Genomic DNA, 9,303 nt, shown 5'->3' on the forward strand with positions numbered 1-9,303 from the left:
GCCGGGATATAGCGAGGCAAGGAGGCGCGAGGCATGTCGGGATATATCGCGGCATAATAGCGCGGGGCATGCCGGGATTTACGGGGGCGGGGCTGCGCAGGGCATGCCGGGATACAACGAGGCAGGGTCACTGGGCATGCTGGGATACAGCGAGGCCGTGCTGGCGCTGAGCATGCCGGGATATAGCGAGGCAGGATGGACAGGCCCAACTTGGGTTCAGGGGTTGGTCACACACCGGGATGGCTGCCGCGGGTCCCTGCCCGGGCCTGCGAGTCCCGCTGCCCTCCTGTGGTCCCTGGCGCCGCAGCACCGGCCGCAGGCACCGGCCTGGGGGGCCACAGCGGGGCCGGTGTTTGGGGAACAACCGGGCACGTGGGGGTCTCGGTGCCAGGGGCTCCCCAATCCTCCTCCGTGCTCGGGTGTCCCCAGGCTGGCGGGACCTGAGCCCAGCGCGGCCCCGGGTCCCCTCCTGGTTCGGGGATTCGCTTTCGTGGCTCAGGACCGCACCTACCCCCCGGCAGGGGAGTGTCACCTCTCGGGGCTCAGGACCCCCTCACCCCCGGCTTTAGGGATGTTTGGGGAGTTCGTGCCCCTCCCTGCCCGTCCCGCGGCTCCGGGAGCTGATGATCCATCTCCGCTTTCTCAATTAAATCGTTCTTGGAGGCGAGCACGGCGATTCTTTCCAGGGGCCGGGTTTGGCCGGGTTTCAGCCCTGTCTATTTTCGAGCTGTGGCCGCCGGCGCTGCCCCGGGCAGGGTGTCCCGGACTGTCCCGGTCAGGCTGTCCCGGGCTGCCCCGGGCTGTCCCCGCTCCCCTCGGCCGCGCCTCAGCACAACTTCTGCCCCGTTTGTGCTGACTCGGCCCCGTTGTGCGGAAACGGCCTCTCGCCACACCTTCCCGTGCTGTCCCCGTTCCCGGCTCGTCCCGTCTCTCTCGGCTGTCCCCGCCGTGTCCCCTGTCCCGCTCCGCCATGGGGCTGCCGCTGCCGCTGCTGCTGCTGCTGCTGCCCGCGCTGCTGCCCGCCCGCTGCTGCGGTGAGTGCGGCCCCGGCCCCCAACCTGCCCGGGACCCCCGGCCGGGGCTCGCCCTGAGCTCGGGGGTCCCCGAGGAGCGGGGCTGGGGGATGAGCCCCATCTCCAGCGCCTCGGTGACAAATTCTCCGGGGCTCAGCTCCCCCCAACCCCACCCCCGCCGCCTCTTCCTCTGCCTGGAGCCAGCCGTGCCCACCCCCTCATGGGACGGAGGTGTCACCCCGCCACCCCCTCGGGTTCTCTGTGCTCCTGTTCCATGTCACCTCTCCTTGTTTCTTCCTCTTTTTTTGGTGGGAAATCTGGCGGTTATGGGATTTGGGGGGTGTGTGGATGGGTGGGTGCTGGGGTCCCTCTCCGCCGCGGCCCCGCACAGCTTTGGGGGGCCTGTGGGGCTGCAGGGCCGTACCGGGGGATGTCTCGGCCCTCTCGGGGCCCCTGACCTGCGCTGCCTCTCCCGGGCCGGGCAGAGCCCCCGGCGGGCTCGGGGGGCGCCGTGCGGGCGCTCAGTGCGCGGCTGCTGGGGCTGGCGGGGGACCCCGAACGGGACCCGGACCCCGCCGTGTACCTGGCCCTGCGCCTGGCCCGAGAGCACCACCCGCGGCTGGAGCGGCGCTACCTGGAGCGGCTGCAGGACAACTTCCAGCACCCCTACGGCAGGTGGGTGCCCGGGGTCCCCCTCGGGCCTTTGGGGATGCTCCTGTCCCCCGCACTGACACTCTGTCCCCGCAGGAGCCTGCAGGGCTACGGCCGCTCCCGGTGGGACGCTGAGCGCGGCATGTAAGTGTGGGTGTCCCGGGGTCCCCTCGGGGCCGGTGCACCTCGGGCGGTGTCCTGGGAGGTGACGGTGCCTTGCAGGAGCACGGAGGAGCCCCCGCACACGGGGCGGCTGGCGCTGTACCTGCTGGGGCTGCAGGCCACCTGTCCCCCCGTCAGTCCCCACCGCTCGCTGGTGACATGGCTCAAGTACTACCTGGAGGAGGAGTGGACAGGTGAGGGTGTCCCTGCGGGGTGAGTGTCCCCCTGGCACTACATGTTGGGCCGTGAGGCACCAGCTCACCCTGGTGACACCCCACATTGTCCCCAGGCTCCCAGCAGCGAGGCCACCCCGTCACCAGTTACTACCAGTACGGGCTGGGCGTGCTGGCGCTGTGCGTGCACCGCAAGCGCGTGCGGGACCAGGTGGTGCAGCGGCTCCTCACGGCCCAGCAGCACGGAAAGCTCGGGCACGGGGGCAACACCGTGGGTAAGGGCCATTGGGGACAGGCGGTGGCACCCTGGCAGTGTGTGACTCCAGGGTGACACCGGGCTGTCCCTGCAGACACCGAGGCCGTGCTGGCGCTGGCCTTCACCTGCCTGGAGCGGAGGAGGTTGGTGGGGACCGAGCTGGCGGCCAAGCTCCGGCTGGCTGCACACGAGGCCAGCAGGAACATAGCCAAGGCCCAGGGCCCCGATGGCATCATCGGCAACATCTACAGCACCCCGTGGGCCCTGCAGGTGGGTGTCACCTGAGGGGACATCTGGGCTGGCACTGGGAATGGGCATGGGGGGAAGTGGGTCTGCAGATCTGAGTGTGGGTGCAGGTGCAGATGTGGGTGCCCAGGCAGATGCAGCTGCCATGGGGCAGGTGATGCTCAGCAATGCAGTGCCCAGGTACCCAACACTCCTCCCTCTTCCCACCACCTTCATCCCTCCCTGTCCCAGGTGTTCCTGGCCACAGGCGAGTGCCAGACGGAGCCGGCGTTCGGCCAGGCCATGGCTGCCCTGCTGGAGAACCTGGAAGCCTTTGGCACCGCCGCCACCATGGCCCAGGTGCTGCCGGTGCTGCACGGCCACTCCTACCTGGACATCGCCTCCAGGCACTGCGGGGAGGAGCCAGGTGAGAGCTGGGCTAACGGGATTGGGGTCAGTGCCGGTGTCACCACAGGGGTGGCTGCGTGTCACCAGTGCTGTGGTGGCTTCCCGCAGACACGCTGACACCCCTGGACATGGAGCCCCTGCCTGAGGTGCCGGGGAACAAGACGGTGCAGCTGGTGGTGGAGTGTCCCCTGCCCTGGTGCTATGACCTCCAGCTCTACGACCGCCTGGTGCCCGTGCCCGCCGCCGCCTCCCTCCTGGACGTGCTGCAGGCGGCTGCAGCGCTGGACCCCCGGGAATTCAGGTGTGTGGAAGTCACCCTGTGGTGATCATGTGTCCTGCGCCTGTGCCCTGTGCCGGGCTCACTCCGTTCGCAGCTCACAGCTCCCTTGGAGCCGCTCTGTGCCCCCCAGCAGTGCCGAGGCCGCAGCCTCGCCCCCTGAGCCTGCTGTGCCCCCCAGGTTCCACACCCAGGACACCCCCCAGGGCCCCTTCCTGACCCAGGTGCTGGGGCTGGAGGCCCGGCAGGAGAAGCGGAACTACTGGCAGGTCCTGTCTGCGCCCAGCACCCCCCTGCAGATGGGTGAGTGGCGGGTGGGGGTCCCTGGGGAGGGGGCAGGGGTCCCCACAGCCCCGTGGCTGCTGTCTCACCCCAGACTGTTGTCCCCACAGGTATCGCCGAGTACAGACCCCCGGATGGGGCGACCGTCATCCTGCGCCTCAGCGAGTGGTAGAGGGTGGGAGGTGATGGCAATGAAACCCCCACTGTGGGCACAGGATCTGCCGGCTCCCTGCCTCCTGCTTTCCGTGGGCCAGCACCCCAAATCTGCCCGGGGCACGAGGAGGGGACACACACCATGCTCTGTGTCCTACAGGAGCACCAAAACCAGCAGCTCCTCCAGTCCTGATCCCACTCGGGAATGGGGCAGGTGGCCGCTGGGAGCAGCCGTTTTTGGGGTGTCCAAAGCATTTTTGGGGCAGCCAAAAATTTGGGGAGTTCGAGTCAGCGCTGTTCGTCCTCAGCAAGCTGGATCCTCCTCCGGGGTTACTGAGCCCCCACTGTCCCAGGGCTCGGGCACCGCAGTGCCCGAGGGGCACCCCCAAATCTGCACATCTGTGACTCCCCCTGGGTTTAACCCGGCCCCAAACCCCCGGGGCAGCGGCGGACCGGGCTCGGGGCTCAGCGCCGGGGCCGGGCGGGGCTTGGAGCGGCGCCGCTGTCAGCACGGAGGGCGCTGCGGGCCGGTGCAAATGTGTGTGCCAATGAGTGCCCCGGGGGTGCCCGGTGCCCGTGCCCGCCGTGCCCCGCCCGCCCGGCAGTGACGCGCTGCCCTCGCGGGGCGGAGCCTCCGCCCTCCGCTCCCGCCATCACCAAACTTTCCGCCCGCCCCGGCCGCCGCCGCCGCCTCCCGGCACATGGCACCGCCAGCCCGGCGCTGAGCCCCGCCAGCAGCACCCCCGGGCAGCGGGGACAGCGCCACCCGGGCAGCGGGGACAGCGCGGCCGCCACCCGGGGACAGCGCGGCCGCCGCCGCGCCCGCGCCGCTGTCACCGGCAGCCATCGCGGGGCTCAGGGAGGACGGGGCAGAGCGGCGAGGGGCGGCCGGAGGCGGCGGAGCCGGTGCCCATGTGCCCGCGGTCGCGGCGGGGCGATGAAGCCGCGATGAGCGCGGCGGGCGCGGGCACCGTGCGGCCCTGGAAGCCCGACCCGGGGCAGGCGCACGGGGGGCGGCCGCCGGGGCCGGCGCTGCCGCTGACCCTCAGCGTGCTGGCCTGGCTGGGCACCGGCACCACCATGGCCGGCCTCAACAAGTGGATCTTCGCCGCGCACGGGTTCCGCTACCCGCTGCTGCTCTCGGCGCTGCACATGCTGTCCGGCGTGGCCGTGGGCTACCCGCTGGGCTGGGCACGGGCTCCGGGCCCCCGGCCCCGCGCCAGGATCTACCTGCTCAGCCTCACCTTCTGCACCAGCGTGGCCCTGGGCAACCTGGGCCTGAGCTACGTGCAGCTGGACGTGGCCCAGGCCGTGGCCACCACCACGCCGCTGGTGACGCTGCTGCTGGGGCTGCTGGGGGGCCGGCGGCCGCACCCGCTGCAGTTCTGGGCCATGGGGCCGGTGTGCGCCGGGGCCGCCTGCAGCATCGCCGGCGGCCTCTGCTTCTCCCAGCCCGGCTGCGGCTTCCTGCTGGCCGCCACCGTGCTCCGCGCCCTCAAATCCATCCAGCAGAGTAAGTGCCACCTGTCCCTGTCCTGCATGTCCACCCCTGGGGCGCAGGGGTGCTGGTGGCACCTCGGTGCCACCTCCGATGCTGGGGGTTCTCCCTGCTCGTCCTGCCACCCTCTGTACACCCTGGTGTCATCCCAGCCCCAATGTCACCTCACCCTATCACTGGTGTCACCCTAATGCCTCCTTTGTGCTTTGACCGTGGCCACGGTGTCACCCCAACCGTGGTGGCACTCTGGCTCCCAGTTTCACCCCAGTCCCGGTGCCACCTGCTGTCCCTGTTGGCCTTGGTACCACCCTTGTATCACCCCAGAGCCACCCTTGCCCCTCTCAGGACTTTGTTGTGCTTGTGGCTGTGCCCTGAGGTGACCTGACTTTAGTTTGTCAGTGGTGACACCACTGGTGTCCCTGTGGTGTCCTTGGGCCAGAGAGGATGGAGGTGCCCTAGCTTGGCTCAGGGTCACCCAGCCTGTCCCATCCCTGTGGACTCCCTGCAAGTCCCCCCTTCCCAGGGTGGCCACAGTGCCACCCAGGCCATGGTGTCCGTGGCACACGGCAGTGAGGAGCCAGCTGGGATGGTTCTGGCGGGGAAGGGAGTGTTTCCTCTGGAGCCTGTGGCTCGGGGCACCGTGGGGACAGGCTCTGGCATGGAACCCTGTGCCCACCCCAAGGGCTTCGTGGCTGTAGTGGGGTGCTGTGGCCCCCCAAGGGACACCACTGGTCATCTCTGCTCTGTCACCCTTTCACCCCTGGTGGGACATGGACAGTGGCCCTGGGGAGGGTAAGGACATGTCTGTGTGTGGCAGCCAGCCCTGCTGTGCCTGCTGTTCCCACTGTCCTCAGATGACCTGGAGGGGGGGATATGGGGACAAACATTCTAAAACAGGCTGGGAAAGCTGCCCTGTCCTACCCTCCCAAACACAGGCACCTGGGAAAGCAGACACCCTCGGAATCCGGGGTGGGACACCCCCTAAACCAAGGAATCCCAGAAATGAAGGACCCCTGAACAGAGACACATCCAAACCAGGGAACCTCTAAACGGGGACCTCCCCAAACCAGGGCACCCCCAGCCCACGGAAGGACCTGCCCCTCTTCATTTTCCCCTTCCCAGTGACATTTGGGATCCCTTTACTGCTCCGTCTCCCGTGGGTGCTGGGTGTCCCTGCGGTGGGTGGGTGTCTCCCGTGGGTGTCCCTGCGGCGGGTGGGTGTTCCCGTGGGATGTCCCACTGAGCGCCCCCTGTCCCCCCAGGTGTGCTGCTGCAGGAGGACCGTCTGGACGCGCTGTCCCTGCTGGGCCTGACATCCCTGCCCAGCTTCGTGCTGCTGTTCGGGGCGGCCGTGGCGCTGGAGCTGGGCCCCTCGTGGCAGGGCGTCCTTCGGCCCGACGCCGCGCTCTGGGGCTGCGTCCTGCTCAGCTGCCTGGGCTCCGTCCTCTACAACCTGGCCACCTCCTGCCTCCTGTCCCTCACGTCGGCCCTGACACTGCACCTGCTGGGCAGCCTCACCGTGGTGGGCAACCTGCTGCTGTCGTGGCTGCTGTTCGGCACGCGGCTGGGCGCGCTGGGCTACGCCGGCGTGGCGCTGACGCTGGCGGGGATGGTGCTGTACCACCAGCCCCGGCTCCTGGCCGCCTGCTGGGGCCTCTGTGGGCTGCGGCGGCACCCGCGGCACGAGTAGGGACCCACGGGGGGTGAGGGGCCGGGAGGGCTCTGGGGGAGCCTGGGCATGTGTGTGCCAATGAGTGTGACTCTGTGCACATGTGTGCCAGGGTGTGTGACTGTGCACATGTGTGTGCCAGGGTGTGTAACTGTGCACATGTGTGCCAATGAGTGTGACTCCTCTGTGCACGTGTATGCCAGGGTGTGTCACTGTGCACGTGTGCGCCAATGAGTGTGACTCCTCTGTGCATGTGTGTGTGCCAGTGTGTGTGTCACTGTGCACATGTGTGCCAATGAGTGTGACTCCTCTGTGTATGTGTGTGTGCCAGGGTGTAATTGTGCACATGTGTGCCAATGAGTGTGACTCTGTGCACATGTGTGTGCCAGTGTGTGTGACTCTGTGCATGTGCGTGACTCCGTGCACGTGTGTGCCAATGAATGTGACTCCTCTGTGCACATGTGTGCCAGGGTGTGTAACTGCACGTGTGTGTGACTCTGTGCCAGTGTGTGTGACTTTATGCAGTGTGTGCCAGGGTGTGTGTGACTGTGCACATGTGCCCAGGGTGTGTGACTCCTCTGCACGTGTGTGTGCCAGTGTGTGTGTGACTCTGTGCCAGTGTGTGTGTGACTGTGCATGTGTGTGCCAGTGTGCACGGCTCTGTGTGCACACACAGCTGCTGAGGTGCACACGTGTGCCAGTGTGCATGTTTGTTTGCATGTTGTGTTTTCTGGTGTGCCCAGAAGTGAGTGCACACACCCTGCTTTGCACAGTGTCCAGGTGTGCTGGTGAGCACAGCACTGTGCACATGGATGTGCTGACGTGCACACATGATGTGTGCACCTGTGCGGAATTGCACACTCTTGGGTGCGAGTGGGTCTGTGCACAGCTCTGTGCCTGTGGGTGTGCACAGGCTCTGCAGGTGTGAGCATGGCCCTGTGTGGGACATGCCTGTGTTGATATGTATGACACTGCACACATAGGTGTGCACAGGCTCTTCATTCACGTGTTGGTGTGCACATGTTGGTGCGCACAGCTCTGTATGCATGTGTTGGTGTGCCCGTGCTGGTGTGCACAGGCTCTGTGTGCATGCATTGGTGTGCACATGTCAGTGTGCACATGTTGATGTGCACAGGCTCTGTGTGCAAGCAGGTCTGTGCTTGTGGGCACGTGTGCATTGCCCCAGGCCGTACACAGGTGTGTGCACAGTGTCTGTGTGGCACACGTGTGCTGGTGTGTGCAGGCTGGGCATGCACAGCTGTGTGTGTGTGTGTGTGTGTGCAGGTGTGTGCTGCTGGCAGGTCCCGCTGTGCACTGGCTCTGCACATGTCCCTGTGTGCACACAGGGCCCAGGGACGTGGCTCTGGCACAGCTCTGGATCCACAGCTCCGTGCATCCAGCTGCTGTCCCACCTGGGCAAACAGACGTGTCTGTGTGTCTGGCTGTGTGTCTGTGTGTCTGTGTGTGTGTCACTACTGAGCTCTGCTGGCTGGAGTGGCCCCTGGCTCTCTGTGTACTCTCGGTTCTCGTGGCCGAACCGAACGCCCAGGACAGGGCGGGTGTGTCCCCTCTCCTGTCCCTGTCCCCACCGTGTCGTGACAATCCCAGGGGCCGCCGGTGGTGCTGCCGATGTTGTCCTTGTCCCCACCACGCCCCTGAGCCCCCACAGCTGTCCCCACCCCTCCCAGCTCGCTGCAGACTGGCATCCGTGGCAGAGATGGTGAGAGCCCAGCCAAGGGCACGGGAGCAGCCTGGACCCGCTGCCATCGCTCCAGGACAGTGGTGGGCTGTGACACGGGACAGTGCTGGGCTGTGACACAGCACATGCCATGGCAAAGGGACACCCGGTGTGTGTGCCTGGCACCGCTGCCAGGCCCGTGGTGGCCCTGCCACACTTGTATCCCCACGCCGGGGCCGAAGGACACAGCTCCAATTGCACTTGTCCCAAAATAAAGCTCTATTTTTGTTGTACTCCACCCTTGGCTCCCAGCGATCTCCTGGCCAAGAAGGAAGGAAGGGAGGAGCAGCCAGTGCAGGGATAGCAAAGTGAGGCACAGAAGTGCCTCAGGATGTGGCAGCTCTTGGGAAGCTGTGTCCAGCATCTCCAGCTCCAGCCGGGACAGCTGTGGCTGGGCAGCCCCAGGGCTGGCACTGGGACACCCCAAAGGACACGGGAGGGGTGCAGTGACACAGAGAGCAGTCACTGACCACAAGTGTCTGGAAAAGGGCTGGGTGCTTTGCCCTGCCCTGGGGTGCCATGACACTGGAGCATCCTGTCCCGTGAGTCATGGAATCATGGAATATCCTGGGTTGGGAAGGATCCACCAGGATCATCGAGTTCAGCTCCTTGCCCTGCCCAGGACAGCCCCAAAAGTCGCACCATGTATTGCTTGTTCCACCCCTCTCAGCCTGGTGACTCACTTGAACACAAAAACACAACCCCGCTTCTCCCGGAAAATCCCCACTGGTTCCCGCCCTCTTTCCCGAACAGCGATGTTTTTCCATGATTAGGGCAGGGATTTGAGGCTGTTTCCAG

At 66.6% G+C, this 9,303-nt stretch overlaps 2 protein-coding genes across 3 annotated transcripts; both read left to right on the plus strand.

Annotated features, from left to right (window-relative positions):
- The first annotated feature begins 751 nt into the window (after nt 1-751).
- TCN2 (transcobalamin 2) lies at nt 752-3,664 on the plus strand. Its single transcript, XM_074554052.1, has 10 exons — nt 752-1,034; nt 1,499-1,688; nt 1,761-1,808; nt 1,887-2,020; nt 2,116-2,274; nt 2,350-2,525; nt 2,733-2,907; nt 2,997-3,189; nt 3,347-3,468; nt 3,558-3,664. Exons 1-10 carry the CDS (start codon nt 971-973, stop codon nt 3,617-3,619), a joined length of 1,323 nt encoding a protein of 440 aa, XP_074410153.1. The 5' UTR covers nt 752-970; the 3' UTR covers nt 3,620-3,664.
- A 149-nt stretch (nt 3,665-3,813) lies between these two features.
- On the plus strand, nt 3,814-8,743 carry SLC35E4 (solute carrier family 35 member E4). 2 transcript variants are annotated; one of them, XR_012583055.1, is made up of 3 exons: nt 3,814-5,113; nt 6,361-7,845; nt 7,903-8,743. XR_012583055.1 is itself a non-coding variant. In XM_074554053.1 (2 exons), exons 1-2 carry the CDS (start codon nt 4,513-4,515, stop codon nt 6,786-6,788), a joined length of 1,029 nt encoding a protein of 342 aa, XP_074410154.1. In that variant the 5' UTR covers nt 3,814-4,512; the 3' UTR covers nt 6,789-8,743. The 2 variants fall into 2 exon arrangements, 1 of the variants encoding a protein (XP_074410154.1); XM_074554053.1 differs by having other exon boundaries at nt 6,361-8,743.
- Nucleotides 8,744-9,303: the final 560 nt, after the last annotated feature.

Source organism: Zonotrichia albicollis, chromosome 18 (assembly GCF_047830755.1).
Source record: "Zonotrichia albicollis isolate bZonAlb1 chromosome 18, bZonAlb1.hap1, whole genome shotgun sequence".
Classification (NCBI taxonomy): domain Eukaryota; kingdom Metazoa; phylum Chordata; class Aves; order Passeriformes; family Passerellidae; genus Zonotrichia; species Zonotrichia albicollis.